This window comes from Catharus ustulatus, chromosome 4, assembly GCF_009819885.2.
Source record: "Catharus ustulatus isolate bCatUst1 chromosome 4, bCatUst1.pri.v2, whole genome shotgun sequence".
Lineage (NCBI taxonomy): Eukaryota > Metazoa > Chordata > Aves > Passeriformes > Turdidae > Catharus > Catharus ustulatus.
The window spans coordinates 66,891,501-66,917,604 of NC_046224.1; the positions used below are offsets into that span (position 1 = coordinate 66,891,501).

The window sequence follows — 26,104 nt, forward strand, 5'->3', positions numbered from 1 at the left end:
GAACCTGTGCCAGCCAGGGAAAGAACAGCTTTGGATTCTTGGATTAGGACATACCACAGTTTATCGTAACAGTGGAAGGGTGAAGAGGAGTTAACTGGTATACTCAGAACGCCATTTCAAGGCTAAGCTCAAGTCACACTGCCCTGTAGCAGGATTTGAAAAGTTCAAAGTCCATCAGTTCATAAATATATTTTGGCAAGAACCTGCACTTTCTCTTTGACACATATTTCTCCTTTGTAATGACTCTGTAGTTTGTCTCTAAGACTCCCATATTCCTGACCTGCTTGTACTGGGATTACAAGTAAATTCTACCTGTCATACAACAGATGCTTCAGGAATTGACAGATTTCTCAGAAGTGCCACATTCAGAGCAAATTAATACAGCCTTGGAAGCCCAGACACAAGGAAACTGTGTCTGAGCTGAGAAAACAGTAAAACAGAAAATGAGACACCAGGCATTGTGTGACATCAGGAAGCATATTTCTGTTTATTTGCCTTTCTTCAAGAACTCTAACTCACCATTAGGCAAAGGAGTGCATACAGGATGTACAAGAAAAAGATTAAAAGAAACTTCTTTATCGTATTCTGTGGCATGAAAGACCACAGTCTTTTGTATTTGGTTGTTTGTTTTTAAAAGGATATGTTTCTACTCTGGCTGAGGTGTTACAGCTCAGAGAACAACCCATCACCTGCAGGAAATCTCTTTAGAAAATTAGAAGTGAGTACAGCTGTTTGCTGAGCTGTTTTCCTGAACAAACACTGTGAGCTGGACTAATAGCGTCTTACCAGACACTTGTGAATTTGTGAACCCCAAAGTTTATAAAGAAATAGGAACTCCATCTGCAGGGATAGGGAAAAGTGGTTGGAGTTGCTTTCCCCTCAGCAGATTCCCACCTGATATAAACTTGTATTTGTTCAGTACAGCTATGATAGCCTGGCCAAGGTTCTGCCCAGGCACAGACAGCTTGCTCATAGTCCAATTCACTTCCTTAGTAATTTTCATATATAATACTAAACCCCACAGTTTGTCTCCTAATATCCTTCACACAATGCTCTGTCTGTTCACATCCACATCGTATGCTGATGAATTGGAACAGCCTCGGCCAAAATCAATGAAAATGCCTTCAGAATCAGAGTCGATCGACTCCAAAATCTGATCCACTATGTTCTCAGGACTGGAAGAGGGAACTGGAAGTAAGGAAGTGTCTCTGTCTAGCTCAAAAGACCTGTGTGGGTTGCCAACTGAGTGGAAGAGTCCTTTCTGTTGCTCAGCTGTGCTGAGCTTGCTGGAGCACTGCACTGACCCAGTGCTGGGCCTCTCCTGGTCCCCTGGCAGTGAGCTTTTCATTGTTGTCATGGAGCTTTTGGAACCGCTGTCCATGATGGTGGTGAGGTTGGAGTACCCCTGGAGCTCCAGGCAGGAGGTCATTTCTGAGACAGAGTGCCTTCGGATGCCGGTTCCGTTGGCAGCTATGCTCTCAGTTTCATACTCGGCCACTGGTGTCAGTAGTGGATTGTTGTAGCTCTTTGATCTCACCACAGGATTCTTGGCAAGGATGTCACCCGACTTGGAACGTCTGAAGAACCGCTTCTCTGCAAACAAAGATCCAGAGTAATATCTGCAAAGCCTCCTGTTATGGTACTAATAATTATGAGTGTTCAAAAGAAATGTGAAGTCCTGAATATTCATAAGCTTTTCTTGAATGAAACTTTTCGAGAAGAAGACATTTTGCTGGTTTTGTAGATTCATAGGCTTCAGATTTGCTATATTTCTTTAGCATCCTGAAGACCCCAAATCTATCTTTACAAATAATAACTGAGATACCCTTATATTCACACAATTTCAGCAGCTGAAGTAAAACATTAAATACAGTGAGAGAGGTGACATACAGTTCTAAATACTGCCTTTAGACAAGAACAGAAAGTGCAATTCTGTTCTTTTTCAAGCTATAAAAGTAATTACTCATTTCTAGTAGCTGAAATTTAACTTTTCCACCCATTCTGGGAAAATAAAGTCTCTTCAAATTTGGAGCATGAGGATTAAGACAGGCAGTTTTTGTACTAATTTTAGAAAACTTTCAAAGTATTGTTCAGAGACCACACAAGGGAGAGCACCAGAGTGTTTGAAAATGTTGGCTAGAGGGCAGTGCCCACAGAAACCTCTTTTTGGAGGAGCAAATCTGCACTCAATCCAGCAGTGACTGCCCGAATGTTGTTAACCAAGCAGGATTTTCACAAAAAATAAGCAGCAGATGGCACCAAGTGAGCATGGAGCTCCCTCTCTGGCAGTAGTTTAGCACTGGAGTGCACTGGCAGTGTGGATAAAATGACCATAATGAACAAAAACACCACCACTCAAACTCTGTGCAGGTGTTCAGATTCACTCACGCTATAAGAAAAAAGAAAGTGGTGTGAATAATAGGTCTCACTTTTGAAGCTTTCTTTTTACTACCCTCACTTTGCCATCCCATGAAAGAAGCACAACGGGATCAGGGGATCAAATTATCCTCTGGAAGTCAACCACAGCCACTGCAAATAAACTCTCTGCTTTAAATCAGGGTGCTGGCATATGTCCTCTGCAAACTCTGCAATTTCCTTTACGTATTCCAATCTCTTAAAATTATGCTATTGTGTAATTATGTGCTTACCTGGACACAAATTCTAATCATATGCTGTACTACTAAAAAAGCCAATTTCTATATTTAAGATTGTATTTTGCAGTTGTGTCTGCCTCAGCAGTGAAATCATCTGATCCAAGTTAATTTTTGGACTTTTTCTTTGTTAGGAGTTTGAGCTGGCAAACAGAAAAGGTTCCTGGGGCTATGAACTCTGGTCACAACATTCAGCATGCTAGCAAAATAGTTGAAGAGAATTAGATGCATTAGTTTAAAAGAAACAGCCACTTATAGAGTGAGCTCACTTGGATCCAGGTTCATTGATTACAGTGAGACACATTTCAGGAGTACTGCTGTATCTACAACCCAGACCGCAGCAAGAGGAAGTGCTCAGCCCACCAAAACCTTCCTGTCATCTGCAGTCATGTAATTAAGACATTTATTTACTAACAATTCATTTCACTGGTGTTTTATTCTCTTTGGGTGCATTTTTTCTATCTTGACATACAATAATTTGTATGTCAAGTGACTGACAAATAGAAAATATCAATTTGGGGCTCCATTTAAATGCTTCTGGTCTTTTAATGGCAAGCAATGAATACAAAGTAGCAATCCTGAACCATTTTCCATAAATAACTAGCCTCTATCTATTCACATAAAACTAATTTTTTTCTTAAAACACCTGCTGCAACACAACCATTTTGCCATTCAGCTTCAAGCGAGAATCAACTACTTTATTGACCATTTCTGATAAGCAAACAGATTGAATTGACTATAGAGAAAATGCGCAATTGAACTTACTTTCCCTTCTGTCTGCTCTATTCAATCAGGCCATCCCAGTATTTACAAAAAAATACTCAGGTACTACCACATTTCCTTTTTCATTTATGCTGGTAGCATCCATCCCCCTTGTATTTTCAACAGATTGCATTGCTATGTAGGCTATTCCACCTTTATCCTGGCTAAATCTTGCCATCACAGAATTCACCAAAGACTTCACAGCTCCAAGAATCAGAAATTAAGCTGAAGGGAACTCAACCTGCCACCAGGTCAGCCCACATTTCCTCTTTGCTCCTTATGAACATGATGGGTAAAAAATGTCTCAGCAGTGAAGATACAATAACCTCCAGAGGAAATGCATGTGAAATGACAGATTTTTCCTCCCTGTAAAATGAGTTCTCCCTGCTGTGTGAGACCCACTTTGTATTTCTTATCTCCATTGGGATGGAGAACAGCAATCTCCTATTCTGCAGAAAGTTTTTACATACTTGAAGGGGGTTATGTGTTAGTCTTCTCTAAGACAAATTCCTACTCTCTTCACTAATGTTAACAGCCTTGTACAATCTTTGTGTACTAATGAACACTAATGAAAGTGAACTACTGAATATTTTAGAAGTGGCTTCTTGCTTCTTCCTCTCACTATCCATAAAGCATCCTGTGTTAAAGCTCTCTTGTTAAAAGGTAGAATGGAAATGCTAAACACATTCCAGATTAATTTTACTGATTTTATTACTGAGCACTCTTATGATGATCTGTTTTTATCTTTTGCCATTGCAAGTTTCATTGTGACTCTGCACCTTGCAAAGAGCATGGTCTTAGAAAAGAAGCCTGATATACTCATGTAAGCATGGGCAGTCACCTCTTGTGCAGGCCCTGGACCTGCATGGAACAAGGGAACAAGGTTTTGTGCTGTGCCAAACAGAGTCTGTGTTGTTCTTACCCAAAATACAGGCAGAGTGCGTGAAGGGTCCGTCACTGGAATACAAACCATATGTGCCCAAGTAAGGAGAAACAACTTTCTGGATCAGGGATTCCAGTTTCAAATAGTCTTCAGTCACACCTTTTGACTCATGAACCCCCTGAAAAAGAGGAAACACCCAAGATGAGCACTGCCACCTCCAACCACAAGCTCTCCTGGCTCACCAGGGCAACCAGAGAAGAACAAGCATTTTCACCAAGTGAAAGCAAAGGTGCCCTGCAATGTGATCCTGGTCTGCTGGTACAGCTGATTCCTCTTCTGTAAAGCCAAGAGATGTGAATCAGATCAGAGCTACTTCCAGGATATTTAAATCCAGGAAAGTACATCCTGCTTAGTGCACAGCACTCAGGGAGGGATAGAGGACATGACCTGTGAAGAGCAATTAAAAACACCCCTGGACTTTTTGGTATTGAAATCTTACAGTGACTGACAGCATTAAGAAAAAGGTGAAACCGAGACCCTCAGAAATATTTCTTCCGGGATATTTTAAACAACCAGTATTTACAGTAAAGAAGTTTGTTCTCTTTCCTCATCCCTCCCTGGCACCTATAATTTTCCAGGCAAAAGTCATTATAATTAGTATGGTAAGAGTCATCCACAGGCAAAATGTTTAGCCTTTAGTTGTTAACTCTGCACTTCCGCCCACAAGCACACTTGTTGGGCTGCAGAGGTGAAAGAAAAACCTTGCAGAGTTGTATTCTCCCTTCAGTTTACAGCAGCAGAGTGTGTGCTCCTGCGATATCTGAGCAGAGCTCTGCACACTCAAAAATAGGATACCTCTTGCAATATGGAGCAAATACACATTTTCCACATGCTCAACACATCATGGTGCAGAATTAAGATCCTAAATACCATACTCAGCAAGAACTCTGCCAGAATCTAGATTTCATTATGTGTTCCTGAGTTATTGTAAAAAAAACGACTCATTGAGATAAAAGTCTCTGAAGAGCAATATAAAGATCAGATGAGTAAAACTGCAACACTTCCTCCAGCACATTAAAGGATCCTGACATTCAGGATGTGTTCACAGCTCAGTACAACTCACCAACCAGAGTCTAGGGTGATTCTCAGATGTGTTTCTGAATGGCTGATCCACCCCCTGGTTGCTGTGCTGCCTCAGTGCTGCATTGTCACTTGATAAAAGTTTATGAATGAAAGACAAATAATGGCCAACAGAGAATTCAAATTTGTACAGAATTGGAATTTGGCCAGGATTTGAATTCCAGTTCAGCAGTTTTTAAATATCAAATAACAATCTTCAATGTTGTGCCATGTCCTGATAAAATCTGGGACATCCACAAATACATACTTGAACACAAAGGCATATCCAGTGGATCTGAAAGCTTACAAACATCAAAGGAACAGCAGAATGAGCCCACAGCTATACTGCCAGGCAAAAATAACATTGGAATAATTCAGAAGACTTAATGAAGGTGCACATATTATTTCCAAATCATTACTGGCCTATTGAGATCTGTTCCAGGGTTTTTTGCTGGGATTTACTCAAGCCCTCAGAAAGGCAACATGCCTGCTACCTTACTACATATTCACAATCTCATAATGATCACATCGAGCAAAGGGCAGGGCTTAGGACATCCTGCATCAGGCTTCCACACTAAATACCTCTGTAACTGGTGTCTTAAACATGACATATATGAGTGCAGAAGCCAGTGATATTTAGCATAGCTCATGCACAGGCTTTGCTGTAGATCTTTATTTACTTTTCTACCATTTTAGTATTTTTTATACTTGTGAAAGACAACTAGCTAAGTATCAGCTGTGGAGAAAGAACCCAGTAGTGTTCCACTGTGGGGAACTGCAAGTTCTTTTAAAAAGAGATGGTCTAGAACAAAATTAAGCCAACCAAGACTGTTGCAGTTGTTGGAGACAGGCACACAACTGAATACACCAAAGTTCATGTGACAACAGTCCACATTTATTAACGGGAGCCCCTTTTATACTGGCTTCAAATTTCCTGTGCTTACACACCTGATGGGTTGGGGTCTTAGCACCACCCACCTCACTGACAAATTAGATGTCTGCAGCCTTGATTGAATGGGATTGGCTGGGGTCCCCTGTTTGAGTTTGAATCCAACCTATCATTGCCTCATCCGAGATTTGTTATTTCTATTCTCTAAGGAGCTATGCTGGTTGAGTTGGGGTCTGTTAGGGCCAATCCATCTGTGCAGCTTACAGAACAGCTGTAGCTCTCATATGAGACAACCTTGTATCCGAGAACTGTTTTTGGTAACCAAAAACAACAACAACAAAAAAAGCAGCCCCACTGAAAAGCGCTAGAAAAGACAGAGGAGGAGGAAGGAAAATGCAGAAGGAATGGGGGCAGAGAAAGAGCGAGACAGAGAGGGAAAGCGGGCATTACCAGCAGCAGGATGGATGCTGTCGGTGTCCCCGTGATGGGGATGTGCCACACGCTGCCTGGCAGCTCTGGCAGAGGCTCGACCCCACAGCACGGCTCCACGGCCACGGATGGCTGCACACCAGGGCAGGGCAGGGCACTCAGGCAGGAGCTGCAGAACCTGGGCAGGGTCACGGCGGGGATCGTGGCACTGGGCTGGACCGGAGGAGACGGGCTTGGACACACATGGCTCAGGCAGGGACGCAGGGGCAGGGTGGCAGTCAGGGACACGAGGAGGCAGGACAGGCAGGAACTGGGATGGGCGAGTGGGCAGGGCAGGACAAAGGCCACACACGAGGCACAGAGGTCAGCTGTGTCCTGCCAAGCGCCCAGATGGAGGGAAGGCAAGTATGGAAGAGTGAGCAAGGGTCAGCAGGGGCAGGAGAGCCAAAAGGCAGGCTGGAGCCAGGGCAAAAAGAACAAAACGCAGGCTAGGACCAGGACAAAGAAGCCCCTGCAGGCTGGAATCAAAGCGAAAACGCAAGCCTCAAAAGGCCCCCAAACTCAAAAAGCCCCAACTCAAAAATCCTCAGTCACCCAGCCAAGAGAAAGGAAGTCTGGAAAAGTCCCCAGAGCTTGTGATGCAGCTCCTTTGATAGCCCTGGCCCCTCCACAAGTCTGCCTGCTGGCAGGAGACCACTGGCCTGGTCCAACCTTCCACTGCGGCCCATGGTGGAGACCTTTGCCATCAGACTGAAGAAGACTCTCTGGGGGGGCAGGGACTCTACTGTCTCATGTAAGCTGTGAAATGGTTGCCAGGAAAAGTCTCCCCAGAGACAAGGCCTACTCCCATCTTCTTCTAGTTGTCTCCTGCCCATGGCACGTGTGCAATCCCTCGCCCACATGGCTCTGGCAATCAGTGTTGATACAAATGGAACTAAATTGGCTCCTCACAAACCTCAGTAACTCACTAGTGCCACACTGCCCACAAAGCTACTCCTACCACCAGCAGAACCGTGTGAGTAACAGAAGTGTCTGTGCCTAGTGGCACCTTAACAGTGTCTGATTTCCTACCAGCCTTCAGGTCTGAAGAGTTCTTTAGGTGACTTGTGTTCTTATGAACTCCTCAAAAGCCAGAGCTATATTCTGCATGGACTGCTGCTCTTGCAGGGACACAAGGAGACTTCCAGCAGCTCTGCTGGGCTGGGCTGGGCTCCTGTGGTAAGCTGAGAGGATGGAGACTCGACGCCCAAGCTACAGTCACTGGGATAACTCTCCATCATGGGGCCAGGGAGCTGTGGAGGGCATAGACTCACCTCATCCCCCCACTGCTGTCCTCCAGCCAGCTTCTTCTTCAGTCTTGCCTTCAACCTTCATTTCTGCTCTTTCAAAGCAGTGTTAATCTCCACCTCTTTTTCATTTCAGTGTCTTTTAGTTGCCACCTTTGAATTTACCATTACATCATAAACCACTCAGTACTGACACAGCCTGCTGTAAGTTTTAATCCTTAGCTCTGCATTCCAAGGGATTCTTTTAAAAACATACTGAAAACTCATAAAATATGTACTGTTCCCTGGAGCCAGTGCTGACTTCTGCCTTGGCACAAACATGCTCTATCACTTAGGACATCCTTCCTGCATTACCCATTGTTCAAAGCTTTCCTGAAGGGACCCGATGGTTCAATCCCCTTAAACTTTTTACTTGCTGTGGAGCTTCTGTCACAGCAGGAGCGTAACAAAGTGCAGATTCTGTCCTGACTCTGAAAAACAGTGTTTTTCCTGCATTCCTTTCTGCTGTCCTACTCAATGACAAGCACCCTCTGGGCCTCTATTTTACCAAATACAAGTACATCTCAAAGTTCACCAAGGACAATTTCAGCTTTCCCAATCTAAACTTTCCATATGATCTAATAACACTGTCACTTATTTATATATCGCCCCACCTCAGGTAGCCTAGAAAAGTGTCTGCAGACTCAGAGCAAGCTTTAGGAGCCTGGAAGAAGCTTGTTTTGATTTAGATGCCAGGCCCAAGGGTGCATTTAAACTCCCATCTCCCCACCAGTGGTTTCTAACCCATCCCCTGTGCCACATGTGCAACGACCTGTTTGTGCAAGACTTCTGGTAGAAGTTTAGGAATAGAGGAAAATACAGTTATTATAAATGTTTCATATAACTGTATGTAAAGATAGATAAATAGATATGTTGTATGTATAGACATCTGTGCACCTATCTACATCAGTATCTATATTAAGTCCCTTTTAGACCCTTCCCCAAATTTGTGATTTGTGATTATAAAGGCAAACAAAATGAGCTTTAGAGTTAAGCCAACCTGGATGGTGATTTGTGTCACAACAGTCTCTGAAAAAATGATGATAGGACTTAAAAGTCACCAATAAAATAGTAATAGTAATAATAATAATAATTATTATTATCATTATTATTATAGTATTTTCCTGTTGTTTTGGGAGTTTTTGCTTCTTGTTGTACTTACTGCTCAATGCCTTACTAGTTCAGTATGTCACTATGAAGCAATAAAGCAAAAGTCATAAGGCTGGCTGCTTAGCTTAAAGAAGCTCTAGCACAATTTGGAGCATTATCAGTAAAACAGAGATTCCACCCGTACCTTTAATGCAATATTTGCTCTGCAGACCTACAAAAACTTACTTAAAAAGATAACTGTGACCTTTCATTAAACCAATCTCATTTTACTAGGAGAGTTTCATGCATTTCTGTGAGTGTGAGATGTATCTATTAAATTCTTCAAAGGCCTTGCCTGACCTATTTATTTCACAACTGAGGGCCAAAATGGCTCAATATCAAATATCTGCAAGCACCTTAGTACTTTTGGAAGAGTGGAACTGCTGAATCAAATCCTCACATTGGTCACACTGTTTCAAAATGCAACCAGAGTCACCTCATTATGTCTCCATTTGGAAAGGATTATAATGTAATATTATGGCAAGAGTCTGCCCTACTCTGAAGGCATTGGGATAATAAGGATCTGAGTCCAGAATACAGAACTATGGAAGACATCTATCAAGAACAGAGACATGCATTACTGCATTAAATATAGTACCCAAGTCCCAAACTTCATTAACCTTAATTAAATGGTTTTGAAACCAAAAATTTTCTATAGTATTTCAAATGCATTAAAAGGGCCCTATGCATGACTGGTTTTGATATGTAAACATGCAAGGACTCCCAGAAGGGCCACATCCTTAAAGACTTCCGGTTATTTATGTATCTACTTTATGAAGACACTGTCCCATCTGCTAAACCAGCCAGGTGCATGGACCCCATTGCTACACTTGAGTGTGGCATTGGAATAACACTTTCCTTATATTTAGGAACAAAACCCTGTAAGTCAAATCCACAATCATTCCAGCAAGTACGGATGCACCAAACTGCTCAGGTTTCCATCTCAGTTAATTCTGTTAACTAACCATGATACTGATTTTTTGAAGGGCACAAGGGCTTCTTGTGAAAGCACGATGGAAGGAATACATGAGTAAACAGGTATGTTCAGAAGAATAGATGAAGAAATTGTACCTAAGCACATAAGGCTACGGCCTCCTTTTTGAATACGTACAATCATAGAATCAGAGAATGGTTTGGGTTGGAAGGAACCTTAAAGCTTATCTCATCCCATACCCTGTAGGGACACCTTCCACTAGACTAGGCTGTTACAAATCCCGTCCAACCTGGCCTTGGACAATTCCAGGGATGGGGCAGCCACAGCTTCTCTGGGCAACCTGTGTCTCACCACTGCCACAAGAAGAATTTCTTCTGTATATAGGATTTTTCTAAGCTTTGAAGTCCTAAAGTGGAGCCATCTCAGGTAGGCATTCAAGGATGTAAAGAGTTGTTCTTAAAGATAACCTTAAAACATGTTCAGTGTTCATTACTTTAACCTTTTATATGCCCTTCACCATATATGGAATGCTTTGAAGATTTTTTCAATAAACATAAATTTTAACAAAAAATACTGCTAAGCCATTATTAACAATGTATCTAGGCACAGGCTACCTGACTTGTAAAGCTGCCAAAAACATAAACTCTATTTTGATAACATTTGCCACAATTTTTCTTTAAATAAATCAATTTTTAAAAATCATCAAATGTCCTTGTTTTGTTTTACCACAGCAACGAAATAAGCACAATCACAAGTCATTACTTCTGTTTCCTATTACATTAATTTTTCCCACCTTATTCTTTTCTCGAAGCAGTGAACATGCAGGCAAGTAATCCTGCCATCACTCCAGTTTGGTGGAGGATACAAACCTGTCTGCAGCCTCTGTCCCTCTGCAACTAGGTGGCCATTGCTGCACCCAGGATCTTTAATCACCATTATAACAGAAATACTTTGGTTTTTTTGTTTTAAAAAAGACACCTAACGTTTCACCAGATAGCATCAGCACTTCCAAGTGACTGTAAACCAGGCTGCCTAAGTCCAGCCCATTGGGGAGGTGCTCTGACTATGAATCGCAAAGGAACCAGAAATTAATCACCTGCCTAACACCATTTCTCACCTGATCTTGGCTACTTCCTTTCCTCAGGCTCTGGTAAGAAACTCAGACATGAAGCAATCCCCATAGATAATGACAGCCATGAAAAACAATTTAAACCGCTGTTAGTTTGGCACATATTAGACAGCCTGACTAAATTAGGATACAGAATTTCAGGCCTCCCACACTTTTGTGAGCAGAGGTAGGGTGTGTTACGTTCTCGTCTCATGGAAACCTGGCACATGGCAGAATGGAAGTTGGGTTTGTGCATCCTTTGCTGCTTATTCCCCTCTCTTCTTACCCTAAAAATTGAAGGTGAAGCTGCAGATCTCCTTTTTACCTGTATTATGGAGCAAAGAGGTAGCAAATCTCCACCATTAATAGCCTGTGCAGACAGTCCAATAAAGAAATACAACTTTATTGGGTTTGCATGGCAAAGCTTTGGTACCAGGGTGGGGGGTACAGGGGTGGCTTCTGCAAGAAGCTGCTGGAAGCTCCCTCCATGTCTGGCAGAGTCAATCCCAGATGTGCTTCAGGACAAGGCTGAGACAATAGAAACGGTGGTAACACCTCTGTGACAACATATTTCAGAAAAAAAGAAAAAATAAATTTTGTCATTGCAGCCAGGGAAGAGCGGGGTGAAAATGTGTGAGAGAAACAACTCTCCAGACAGCAAGGTCACTGAAGAAGGAGGAGTAGGAGATGTTCCAGACACTGGAGCTGGGATTCCTCTGCAGCCCATGGCACAGACCATGGTGAGGCAGCTGTGCCCCTGCAGCCCATGGAGATCCATGGAGGATGCAGAGATCCACCTGCAGCCTGTGGAGGAGAGCCATGCCAGAGCAGGGGGATGCCTGAGAGAGGCTGTGACCCTGTGGGAGGCTGTGGAAGGAGGAGCCCGTGGTGGAGCAGCCTGTCCCTGAACGACTGTACCCATGGTAGGGTGACCCATGCTGCAGCAGTTTGATGGGGACTTTCACCACAGGAGGGACTCAGCAGTTTGCAGGGATCTGTTGCCTGTGAGATGGACTCAGGTTGCAGAAGTTCATGGAGAACTGTCTCCCATGGGAGGGACCCTGGGGGCAGCAGGGTAACAACTCCTTTCCCTGACTAGCAGGAGAAACAGTGGGTGATGCACTGACCATAGCCCCCATTCCCTGTCTCCTTGTGCCACTGGGGTAGGAGGTAGAGCTGGGAAGGAGAGGGATGGGAGGAAGGTGTTTTTGAGGTTTTATGTTATTTCTCATTATCCTGCTCTCATTTTGTTAGCCATAAATTCAATTAATATCTCTAATTAGACTCTTTTGCCTGTGACAGTATTTGATGAGTGATTTCTCCTGATCCTTATCTCAACTCTTTAATATATTTTCTTTCCCCTGTCCAGCTGTGGAGGCGAGTGATAAGAGAGGCTTTGGTGGGTGTCTGGCATCCAACCCACTACATGGGAGCTTGCTCCTGGATCACAGAGCAGCTTCAGCCTCATTGTCCTGGGAATTACAGCCTGTTCACAAGTACTTGCTAGCACAGCACTATGAAGAGCAAAGATGAAATTTTCTTTTTCTTTTTAAGTATTTCTGGTAGCAGAAGAATGATATATTCACCATCCCATCCAACTGCCTTGAAATCTTGACAATAAATGGGTTACACGGATGGAAAAATGATTTCACCTAAAAATCCTGCAATGCACCTGACCAGAGAACTAAGCACAGAACTCACAAGAGCTGGAGACAGAAGAGCTACACCTAAAGCTATCACATACTCTGGCCATCAGGCACACCTCAAAGGGATCTCTCAAGTATGGCAAGAGACCAGAAACAAGCCTGGTTGGTGGCTGTTCTTGCTACCCAGCTGCTTTTCATGGATGTTTGATTTACGTAATTCCACTTCAGGGCCTTAGCTGGATCCCCATCTGGCCATCACTCTTTCATGCCTGATTCCTTCCATTTTTACCCTTTGCTTCATCCCTTTGGCGTCTGCTGTTCCATATTACCCCACATCCATCCCGAGCTCCTCTTTCAGTCCATGGGCAAGACCCCTGTCAGCTGCTGAGCTCCTCTGCTACATAAGCCTCTCTGCATTCACCTTTACCAGAGGCTGCTTCAGCTCTGCCTGGACAGCTGCACATACATTGCCTCAAGTAACTCCTCACTCAACTGTGTATGAAAATCATCATAAAGAACTATTAAATGCCCAAACTGCTTGTGATTGACCAGCAGTAGCTCAGTGTTTCACTGACTACCTATAAAAGATCACAGGTTCTGTGTTTTCCAGTTCTGACTAATATTACCCACCACCTGTAACACCTAGAGATAAATGGCAATTGCTTTTCACTTCCCTCTTTAGCACAGACTATTAAAAGACCATTTACCTAGCAGATTTGAAAGGTACATTGAGAAGTATTTCTAATGTCTAAAGGCACCCTAAAAACTGGAAGCAATGGAAGAACTACATGCCCACCTGAAACTTGTGGATGTGCTAAATCAATGACTGGTCATTGATTAAAGGCTGGAGCACTCACCTTGTACTTTAACACTTCAGCTGATCAGCATGTGTACATGAGTAAGTATTGGTGCAAAGGATTGTCTTCTGCTTCAACTGACAAACTGCTGGATAGCTTTTAAATGAAAAATAAAAAAGAATAAAATACAACATAAATAAAATCTGTGTTCCTCCAGACCCAGGGGAACAAACAAACAAACCAGACCTTCTGGACCCAAGCCCCAGGCCCTGCCAGTAGCAGACAGAGCACTAAGGGATGCACAGCATGTCTTGGTGCTTAGGTTACCAACTTCTGAACTCAGGAAAGAAAGGAGAAAAAGGCAGACTTCTGTATTATTTAACAAAGTAATTTCAGCAATGATCACTCTTAGTCACTTAATGGACCAGAAGAGCAAAGTCCTCTGCCCACGGATAAGAAGTGACTGTATGGTTCAGCTCATGGCCACATAACACACTCTGGACCTCAGTCTGCTCGACCATCCTCCAGATGGGGACACCAGGGGCACCCTTGGTGGCTGGACTCACACCTTTTTGCCTGCCAACAAAATGCTAAAACAGTCTTGACCTGATGCTGTGTGAAAGGAAACACTGCCAGAAGCATTTACAGGGTCAGTTCTGAAAGCAAAATGAGGTCCTGGCCTCATGTACTGCCCTGTCTTAACCACACAGGCAAACAGCTAAGAAGTGTAACTATTTTCTGCTTAAAAGCAGCAGAAAAGGAAAACTCAGTTTGACAGAAAGAAACACTCAGGCAATGGTGACATACTGGGTAAGAATCGTTGCCCAACCACTCCTAGAGAAAACTGAAAAGTCACAAGGCAGAGAGAGTAATATCTGTTATGAAAGCACATTATTCAGCCAACACTGCTGGTGGAGAATTGATAGGGATTTGCAGACTGCACTGCACACCCTGGTGACCACTTAAACAGCAAGATGTGCCACTTGGCATGGTCAAAGAGAGAGCAGCAGCCTTGCTTGTCAAGCTTTGGAATCCAGACCCCTTACAGGTCAGGACTACTTGTTATCCCACTTTCACAGCCTTCTGGAACCTGAGTAGCACAGACCAACCCTGCTTCAGGGCAGGCAAGAAATCACCATGGGGAGGAGCTGGAGACAAATGAGTCACTAGTCCTTGCCACATGCATCATCAATGGCACACTACATGCTCCCAGTTACACTGTGGGTCACATTCTGGATGGAGGTCTGCAGTCCTCCATCTTCCTTAGAAGAGACATATGCACATACTTTACAGCCAAACATCCAATTCACACTCATCTTCCAGACAAAATCACAGACCACTCACAGACAAAACAATGGCAGCAAAGTCACGTTAGGGTTTACTTCCTTGAGAAGAGGCCTCAGGAGTTGTTGCCAGATACATACAACTTTTGTTTGCTCTACAGCACTATTTCATTGTCTAAATCCACCTAGCATATGTTCTGGAGGAGACCACAGTGGTTCTTGGAGCAGCAAGTGTTGCCCAACAGCTGAAGCCTTCCTCTAGTGCACAGCTGTTCAGGACCTGCTGCTCTTACTGCACCACACAGCATTGTCTTGGAAGTCTCCTGTTCACACGCCCTCCATCTTCAGTGGCCATGCACAGCACTCCAAGGAATGCTCAAAGATCTCGTTCTTATACCCACTGCAGGAATTCACAGGTAGGAGGACATACTGGGTTGTATCACCTCCAATGCCCACCCTGTTCCCAGGATGCCAGTCCTGCAGAGCAAATCCTGCAGCATTATACAAATTTTTATATCAGTATTGTACAACATTTGTGTAGCAACATCCAGCCTCTATTTACACATGCAGTCAATGCAAACTGGTGAGTAAACTCATGGAAGTATTAGATGTGATAATGGATTCTACTCAGCTTTTGCTAACTTGACACCAAGGGTAATGAAATGCATAGAATCAGCCATGCACACAAAGAAAGGAAATAGGGCATGCTCAGTGCAGGCTTTCTTGGAGGATATGTTGGCGCTTCTAGTAAACAGGGATGTAAAAACTTGCTGCATGTGACTTTGTAGTAGCCCTTAAGCTTAAACAATCTGTGCTAGAAATCATTTAACAGTCAAGATGAAGATTGTCAATAACTGATACAGTAACTAGTTTCCAGAAAAAAAGCTTCGCTACTGAGTCCTCAGAACAGAGGGGAGGATGCATCTCTGGTACTTTTGCAAAGTGTTTTTCTTGCGTGGTAGCAGCTTTCCTATTTAGGAGTTGGGTGAATGCAATGCTGAATCCTTCTGCTCAGTCACCCTCAAAAACGATGTTTCCTGATGTTCAGAGAGCCTCTCTGTGCCTCAGTCTGTGCTCACTGACACTGAGAACTACTGAGAAGAGTTTGGTTTCATCTTCTTTACATTCTCTCTTCAGGTATTTGTAACAATTGATAAGATGCCCCTGAGACATCTCTTCTCCAGGTTGAACAGCCCCAGCTCTCTCACTCTTTCCTCACAGTCTTTCCTCCTGTCCCTTTACCACCTGCTTTGTTGGACTCTCTCAAGGAGGTCCATGTCTCTCCCATCCTGAGGAGCCCAGACTGCACACAGCACTCCAGCTGTGGCCTCACAAGTGCAGAGCAGAGGGGCAAGATATCTCCCTGACCTGCTGACAATTCTTTGTCTGATGCAGCCCAGGATACCACTGGCCTTCTCTGCAGCCAGGACACACTGATGGCACACATTCTACCAGTTCCAACAGGGCTCAGCATTTCTGGAGGACTCTACATCTGAGAGCTTCAAGTCCCATAAAAATGCTGAGTAAACTCACTGTGAGGGATTACAAGATCAACTGATCCATTTTGGAGAGACATCTCAGTAATGAAATTCCTTGCATCCAAGTAACTGGGAGCAAGGGACAAGGACTGAGAGTTTACTGTACCTGCTCCTGTTTCTAGCCCACTTGTCCATGTTTGCTAGGCTAGAAAACTTCGGGTACTTCCTCCTGGGTTTCCCTGACTTATGCTACTTTCATCCCCAGCAAACAACTCTGACATTTGTTATCCTTTAGAAAATAGATTCAAAACAGAATCAAAACTGCTTCAAGCAAGGACTAAATTTTGCTTTCTTGAAGCCTGTGTTGACTAAGCTGACCTGATCTGCTGGAGGTCTGTGTGCTGCCTTCCCCACAGGGCTCCCTCTGCCACAGCCCAAAGGCAAAACACGAAAATGTTCCTGGGCTAGGAAGAAACAGAAGTCACACCTTTGCAGACTGGAACAAGCTGGAATAATGTAGTTTGCCCTCTGAGAGGGCTCTTTGAGCTCTCAGTGGAGGGTTCCCCCCAGTGGAGGGGGCTGAGAATTCACAATGGATTAACTTCCATTAAACCTCTCAGACTATATTATGTGTGTCTGCTAACAGATATTACCTCATGGCAGAAGGAAGTGGGAAAAGCAGGACTTGTATATAACACATTCTTATATGCTCTAAGTCAGAATAACCCCTGGTAGGTTAACAATTTTATACCAGTTTACAGCCACAGGAAGCTGTGCCCTATTTTCATTCCTAGGCATTGGTATCCTTTCTGCACATGCTGGACAGATGCAACTGCATAATTCATGGTTGTATTGTTATGAACCCTTGATAGTGTGGTCTCACATTATTTTTCCTCTCCATTTTATCCTAAAGCATTGGCATATTTGTAAAAGCCTCCACCTCTTGCTTTTCTCATGGCAACAGCATCACAGAAGGGAGAAGCAGAGGAGTCTGCCATTGCCATATTGACAGAAGTCAGCACTTCAGATCCCTGTTACTGCCTCAGCAAGAAAGATCTTGTCATATTTACTTTAATCTCCAGCAAGTGCCAAATTTTGTCAATGTCAGTGTGAGAAGCTGCTCTGTCTCTTCCTTCGCATTACTGGTGGCACTGAGGCACAGACAAAAGATAAGGAAGACAAAACACCCAGCCATGGTTTGAGTTTAGCTGGTGAGTTTTTCAAATGGCTTGGCTGCACAAGAATAGGCAGCAATAGGATTTTTCTTTCCAGAAGGAATCAAACACTAAAAGCAGGCTAGTCTTTGCTTGACCTACAGATATCCAATGTCTTATGTTTCTTTAAACTGTCATTAAAAATTTTATATGGGACTGTAAAAGAAAAAGCAGATGATAAGGACCAGTAAAAGATACTAAATTATTGAAAGTGAGGAAGTTAATTTGAGGCTTTAAATACTGTGCTTAAGATTCTGCAGGAGCTGAGTAGCCAGTTCATTAAGTAAGACCAAACAAAAATAATGGTATGCATTTCTTCCTTTTATAGCTTTAGGGCTGGAGATTGTCTGATTCTCACCTAAGTGACACCCCTGGGCACAGGCCAGAGCAGACAAATAAGCTCCTGTGACTTTTCAACAACTGAACAAATGAATCAATACAAAGATGAGTGTATCTGAAAAGCTGTTTATGGAATACATTTGAGCTGGACTTAGTTTATCTGCATTAACAAATGCTTTAGGACTGTCACATTACACTCACGGGCAAATACGCACATGCATGGAAATGCACATGCAGCCCTATGCAGAGATCACCTGAGTTGCCAAATAATAAGATGTGATGTTTAATGCTGCAGAGAATAAATCTCACTTTTTTAGGTTCCCTCCTGAAGTTTTTGCTGATCTATACACTTTAGGTTCATCTGACATTGCTGGGGAATTGATGACTTTTAAGTCTGAGCATTCAAGACTTTTACTCAGTCTTGGGTGTTTCTCATTTATTTTAAGAAAATCCATCTTACATTTATTTTCAGGCAGCTACTCAAAGAGAAAAAAGGATGGCACAGCCCTCCCTCAGTGCATCCAGACTGTTTTGAAGAGACATCCAAGTAAAGGTTTTGAAGAGCCACAAACATTAACTTGACTGTTGTTACCCACTTGTGAGGATTTCTGACATTGCCTTTCAGTCACACTCCCCTTTTAAATCATTAATGAGCATCCTCCAAAGTGCTTCACCCTTTGAAGGTGACTGAATCTACTCCAAGAATTTTCTTCTTTTCTGAAATACACTTGAATAGACTGAGCAGACAGGTCAGCTGCACCTTCTGGATTTAAAAAAAAAAAATTCTATTTCTGGTGGCAACACAATTTTCATCACCAGTACTCATCCCTGTAAGCCAGAAAGCAGCAGATCACCTGTCTGTCCTGACACTTTGCAGTTCCTTTTGAGGAGGCTGAGCTTCCATCAATCCCAGAACACAGAAGTTCAGGAGTCCAGGAGCCTGGACCTGAGGCAGCCCTCCGGGCTTGTCACAAGAAAGCAACACATTCCTACATAACAGTTCAAGTTCAGTTTAAAAGTCTTTGCCAATTCAAAATACCTGGAAAGTAACTGATTGGGTCTAGAGCCAATACCCTTTCTCAGCAACCCAATGTGTGGAAAAAGCAAATACCAGCATACAAAATCTGAGTTCACAGCCAGTGCACTCCCCAAACACAAACAGTCTGTGGATTAGGAAGAGCCATCAGGACGGGCTCCAAAGGGCTGAGTTTCCCTTGTCCAACACCTGCCAAGGACATGCAACTCCACACTCTGGCAAAATTCACTAATATTCAGAATTCTTACAATAACCATAGAGAGCTATGTACAATGGAAACCAAAAGATGCCCTGACCTACCTCTTGGCAATATGAATACTACTGAAACAAAATTTGTTTTCTTCCCTCAGTTCTTGCTAGTGCTTTAATTTAACCCACATAATATCACATAGCCGCCTCCAAGGAGCAAGTCTTCTCCTTGCTTCTGTTTTAAACATTATCAATATGGCTATATGTACAACCATATTCTAGAGCTTTTTAGGCAACTACTGCCCAATTCCACCTCTACTACACAAGGGCTTTAGCAGAGCTGGATTAACTTCATACTGCCTAGACATCTGTTCTCACATGTTCAGAGAACAAACAATAGAAATATCCCACTGCTTGTTCCAAGGTTTCGTTCTCTTCAAAGAAACAAGGCTCATGAGTGATACAGGAGGAATGAAAGATGTATTTTTTCCTGGAGCCCAAGAGTCAACCTATAAGAAGAGGACAAGGAGGCCTCTAGGAGACTTCTGACCACTGAGGCCAGTGATAATAGTCATAAAATCACTTTTTAAGATATTTGTCTCCTTATTTCCTTCCATGATGTAATTCACTGTCCTAGATGTATTGAAAATGGTTTAACCCTTGACCCCTGTGGTATTCTGTGGTCTGACCCCTTTCCTTCCCCTCTCCCCTCTGACATGACCTGGTTGGCTGGTGTCCAATTCCCTCCACTCCCATTCTGAGCCTTGAAAATCCCTGTGTCCCCTGTACTCACTCTCTTTCTCTCCTGGAAGCCCTCCAGAAATAAACCTTGGAATTTCTTCAGGACGAGAGAGCTTCTTTTGTTATTTTTTATTCTGTCTATGCAGGGACCTGAGGTTTCCTCCTGGAACTGAGCTAGCCTAGGAGCAGGGAGAAGTCTCTGCTACCCCTGCACTTCCATTCCCTTTTTGTCCATCCATATACATCTACTCTCTCATGTATCAGGTTGCACAATCTGTAGTGTAGAGACCATGTTTTCATTGTGTTTACACAGTGCCCAGTGCATGAAGATTCTTGTCTAGCAAAACAGGAGGCTTGGAGACAGCTGGTGTCCAGTAACAGAAGCAGATGACAGCTCTTAGCGTAGAAGAAATTTAATTGGTTTTATGCAACAGTCACTCCAAGTACAACTGTATTTTGCAAAGCACTTTTCAGACAGATTTCAGCTAGATTTCTTGTCAGAGAAAGTATTGGTTTTTTGTTTGGCATTTAGATCAGAAAGCACAAAATCACAAGGCTCTTCCTAATGACTTCAAACCAGAGGCCTCTGGATCCACTCTCGTGAGCATGTTCCCTCTCTGCGTACCTGCCTTGTCCCACCACAGCTGCTACCCTCTGCCTGATGGATGGTCATCCTCAGCCAAACCATAGCCATGGCCAGCCACTTTGCTCATGCCAAAGCCATAACTGGGGGCACTGGGAAGGGCTGTGCATGTAGCTGGCATGATCTGTCACATCACTGTAACCTTGTGCTACAGAAGTTTCGCTGCCACTGCCATGTAGCTCACTGGTATCAGAACAATATTCACAACAGAGAATGGTTTAAATCTAATAATGCAATCTGAGTCCTGGTCTCTTACATGATTATCTGTTTACCTTTTAATTGCTTGCAATACCTAGGTAGTGGTAAGTTAATGAATTTCACAGTACATGTCACATCTCACCCTGTTTCTTCTGCAGTTGCAACAAAACTAAGGATAAGACTGTGAAATTACTGATAGAAGGCAATTAACAGTGTCTACTCACCATGGGAGACAAGATGCCTCCAAGAGACTCATTCCATCATTCCCCTATCTTTAGTAAATCACAACAAATTAGCCTTTTTATTTTTGGAAGAAATACACCACAAAGCAGTTGCTCTTTGCAGAAGTCCCTATGTCACCATTCTGTTTGCATGGGTTGCTGATTCTGGCACTGGTAACCACACACCAGGAGAGGAAAAGCTTGGGGATGAGGCAGTTCCATACCTTTCACAATTCTTTCCCTTCTCAGTGCACCTTCTGCAGAGAAGGCCAAAGCTAAGACATTTTATATACAGTAATTTCACAACTATAACGCGCACCCTTTTGACGAAAATTTTGATCAAAACCCGGAAGTGTGCCTTATAATCCAGTGCACCTTACATATGGACAAAGTTTGGAAATTTGTCAACCCAGAAGTGCGAGCCGGGAGCCGCGAGGGGCGGCCCCCCAGGAGTGCCGAGCCACACCAGCACCGCGAGCCAAGCTGCGCCAGCCGCGCCAGCCGGCACCGGGGGCGGGCGGGAGTGCCAGGGCCTGTGCCATGGGGAGGGTGCCTGGAGCTGCATTTAAAGGCTACGCCAGTCCGTGAAAAGTATTTGCAAATTGAGCACCTGCCAGTAAACCCCGCGATCCTGCGATTCCGTTACTAATTCGTTACTTTGTTGTGTGCGGATCCTCGCTGCAAAAAAAAAAGTGCGCCTTATAGTCCGGTGCGCCTTATATATGGACAAAATTCGGAAATTTGCCGACACTCGGGAGTGCACCTTATAATCCGGTGCGCCTTATAGTCGTGAAATTACTGTAATTTGTTTTATCACCCTGTTAGCTTAAGTGGAAACAAGTCTTCCCATAATAATGAACTTCTATAGCATACAGAGAGAAACAGGCAAGCATCAAAACCCCAGGAATCACTCCCATGGGAAAATAAAATTCAGTTAGGCAGGAAAAGAGACAGAAAGCAACATATGGGAAGGTAAAAGGTGACAATGCAGCCAGTAAGATGATGGGAGAGCAAGTATCAGTGTTCAAAATGCAGGGAGCTCTGTGCAACCCTTTCTCTGCCACAGGAAAGGCTCATGGAGCAGAAGAATGAGCACATGGGCTGCCTCTCAATCTCCTGGCAGGAAGCTTCTCCACTCACCTTGTGCCTGCACAGAAAGCTTTGGGCATTAGGAAGGTAGAGGTATGGTGAAACCTGTTCAGAGACCAGCCAAGCTACTGCACACCCTGCCCCAGTTCAGTGCTAGGAACTGAGAGTGACCTGGTTCCAAAAACCACGGGAAAGACCATGTTTGCAACACTAGGAAATGACCCCATGCAGCTTTTCTGTTAGAAATCTCTTTTGACATTCTTCTTGTGAACTGTGCCTGGTGAGTCCCAGCAGAGCAGAATGGTGAGGTGCTGCAGCAGCAACCCTGACCACAGGCTTGGCAGCCCCCGCCACCTGCACAGACACAGCTCGGTCACAGAGACAAACCCTTTTGTGCCAGGTACTGGTAAACACTGCTCAGGGTGCTCAGAGTGGGGTGGCTCAAAGCTCTGTGATAACAGTCAAAAAGTTTGTGCCACCTCCTGAGGACCCCACCTGTAGTGCCCTGGGCAATTCAAAAGCTACTATTCCCTTGTGCCTTTGTCTGCCTGGGGTCATTCAGGGAAATGAAATTATACTAACTAAATTAAGAACAGAAATCTGTTAAGATAAATTTTGCTTAGGCCTCTGATGGAGAATTGAAGCATCATTAATTGCCTCCCTTCCTTTAATTCTCAGAATGAGTGTCCATACAGACTTCTAATGAGATTTAATTAATTTTCCTTAAAAGTTGGCTTACTTTAACTTTCTTCTATTCCTCCTGTAGACAACTCATGAATTACAGTATTAAATCACTCTGACTCAAAGGATTCTTGCACCGTGGGAATACTTCCTGCTCAGAGTTTTTCAACTCAAAATTTATATTCTATTATTTATTTCTATTACTATCTTTTATGCCAGATTTAATCTACTAGCCCAAATGGGTCCACAAAAGACATCTGCACAGATTAATGTAATTAGTTAAAATCTTCTCCCTCTCTTACTCAACAAAGTTACAGGGTCTGCAATGACATGCTAATTCAAGTTAAGAATGGTTTTACTGATTTCACTCTATTTTGCTAAGGATTAAGGATTTGCCTAGCAACATACTTGTACTGGTTTTAATAGACTGGTTTAATTACTAGAGGCAAACTCCAGGAGACATTATTTTAGTTTAACCAACCCTACCTGAAGACATATCTTTGGTTAAGTAACTGGTATCCTTCACAGAACTGACACTTTCCCTAATGTAAGGTACTCTTAAAATGCACCATGAGTGTAACTCCCAAAGGGAATCTGCACAATACAAACTGCTTTCAAAAATAATTGTGTTTAATTGGTATGGGCAAAGTTACGGCGTGTTCTGAAAGACCATCCTTCTGCTAAAGATGAGGGACAAGATGCACATTTAAGTTACTATGACATGGTGTTCATGAGACAGGTTCACATATAACGAAGGAAAACTATATCATTTTAGGTTGCTTTCCTGATTTTCTGCTTCTTAAGTTTACGAAAAGTGGTGTTGTCAAATATGCTAAGAGCTCAAGTGGCAATTGACTTCCATTGTCCTTCCACTGTTATAAAGAGGGTCCACATGAGTGCAGAACTATTGAGGTCTATGGTGCACAAGCATGGGCTATGTTGGAGTTACTACTGAACAAGCCCCTGCCTGTCAGGAATGGTTAGGAGTAACCACCACTGCTCCCCAACCTCTGCCCCTAGAGACATAAAAATATGAAGAAACTCAAAATCAAATATGACAAGTACTCTTCATCAGATGCTATGCCTTGTTAAAAATCCCAGCAACACAAATTCATTCCAGGACAACAAACCTGTGTCAATTCAACTACTGCAAACTGCACTTGCTGAGAGACAATAAATAAAGTAGAAAAAGAGAGAACATTGCACAGAAACAAATGAATCTACAAAATATTCTGAAGTGCGAATCTTGAGGGCCAGATTCTCAGTTTTGCATGTGCTCTGCCCTTTGTGTCCTGGCTGCAAGACTTCTTGCCTGACTCTTTATGGGGCTGGTGCAAACAACACAAGCAAACCACCCTTTTACTAGGAAGGAAGAAAACATCCAAATTTATGCATAACCCAGAGAAAGCACAGGTTTTTGACACGGCGATTTGTATTTAAATAAGGTATACAATATATTTATTTATTGGTTTCTTCTTTTTATGTCTTCTAAACCAGGAACTCAGACAAAGGTAAAGAGAAATTGAAAGCATGTGGAAACCTCACACCCACACCACTTTGTTCAACCTATGCTTCAGGTCTAAGAGACTTAGTAAGAAAACCTCCCAAAAGCAACCAGCACTTGTGAAAACCTATGGCAACAAAGAATTGACTGCAACTGGCATCACAGTGTTACAGTACCTCTATACCTGCAGCTTTCTGATAGCAAAGGGTATTTTGTTTTTAACCACTCTGCTGTCCTTTGTTTGCTGTGTTGCTGCTGAGATGAAAAAACAACTCTCTGCATTTCACTTTCAGATCTTGCAATGTACTTTTCCGCTCCTTTAAAATGGTAGGAATTTTGTAGAAATAACAAAAAGATCATACTGGGCAGCTTTATGCATTTATTTTGTCTTCCTTAACAGAGACAACAGGCGAGGGAGTTCAAAGGAGGCACAGAGAGTCAAAGAGGAAACCACAGGTTTTATTTTTTTCTTCAGAGCTTATGTTAAGTGAGGCCTCATCCTCCAGCATGAGATACTGTGTTCTGTTTTGTGAGACCTCATCCTTCAGCACAAGAGATACTGTGTTATGCTCTTCTCATTTTTTTCAAACGTGTCAGGTCACCCTGAGAGATTCTGTGAATTCAAATAACCCTGATGTTAACTGAGAGATGCAGATGAACACTCTTTAATTCTTCTCTTTCAGCTTTCTCAGACCTCAGGAGAGACACCTGGAAATAAGATGTTCCAGTTTCAGCAGCCAGGGTAGTCTTTGACAACATACTTTGGGAAGCAAGTCAGATAGTGATAGTTTTGCTCTTTGTTTCAGAAAGTTCTTTTGTTTACCTGTCTCCCTCCAGTACCCTCATTTTACCCAAACTGAGCTCCTGTGCATCATTCTGTGCTGAAAAGCAGTTTTAGTTCTTTCACTTCCTTCATCCAGAACTCTGCTCTTGAACTCCTTGCAACTTAAAGAGGAGCATCCTGGAGGCACTTCAGCTTGTTCTGCCTGTGAGCAGCCATGAAGGATTAACATTTCAGTTTGTGCTTTGTAACTGAGTCAGGCTATGCTGGCAAACAGCAATTTGAGTGATACAAGGCCCTTCTTCCGAGCTGTGATGAAACTACCACTGACTGACAGAACAGGAATATCATTCCTCCCAGAGCTCTCTCTTTCCTCCAAGATTGCTGGCTTGTAATTACACCAGGTTATAGCACTGGTGAGAAGTAACTCTATTGAACTGAAGAACCTAAGTCTAACAATTAACCTGTGGACTGATCTCTGCTCCTTTCAATGGAGCAGCTCCATTTCCTCTTTAAAATATTACCCTTTCTGTTCAATAACTTGTCTCCTGACAAGTATCAGAATTTCTCCCCTACACCATGAGAAGTTAAAATATAATACCAGATGCACCCTGCATTAGTTCCCAAAGCTCTGCCACTTAATCAGTCTAACAGAGTGGTGCATTTCAACCTCTGACATTACAACTGCTGTCTTACAGAACATGAGCTATTCCTTAACTACATCACACAGTTGCATGAGGCTGTCAAGGACAGAAACAGGAAATCTCAGCACTAAGTTCAACACTTAGTCCAGAGCCAACATCACTGGCATCACCTTCTACCTCTGGGAGTCTGCTCCAGTCACCAAGTTTCTTACAGAAGAGGTATTCACAGTGGACACAAATCAGGATTAGACAACATCCCCATCAAGACATCATGTCTCAGCCCAGGAAATCAAAGCCTGCAAGACTACCATGTGCTCGTTTGACAGTTGGATTGCTCTCTTCCAGCCCCATTAACAAATGGAGTTCAACTA

At 43.2% G+C, this 26,104-nt stretch overlaps 1 protein-coding gene across 4 annotated transcripts in view; it reads right to left on the reverse strand.

Annotated features, from left to right (window-relative positions):
- Nucleotides 1-463: 463 nt before the first annotated feature.
- Nucleotides 464-26,104, reverse strand: part of LOC116995752 (proline-rich protein 5-like) — an 89,081-nt gene continuing 63,440 nt past the window's right edge. For all 4 annotated transcript variants that reach the window (XM_033058696.1, XM_033058694.1, XM_033058695.1 and 1 more), the window contains 2 exons: nucleotides 4,336-4,474; nucleotides 464-1,593 (listed from right to left, as the gene is read on the reverse strand). In XM_033058696.1, the coding sequence (XP_032914587.1) occupies nucleotides 1,043-1,593; nucleotides 4,336-4,474 (690 nt within the window). In that variant the 3' untranslated portion in view covers nucleotides 464-1,042. The remainder of the gene's footprint in view (nucleotides 1,594-4,335; nucleotides 4,475-26,104) is intronic.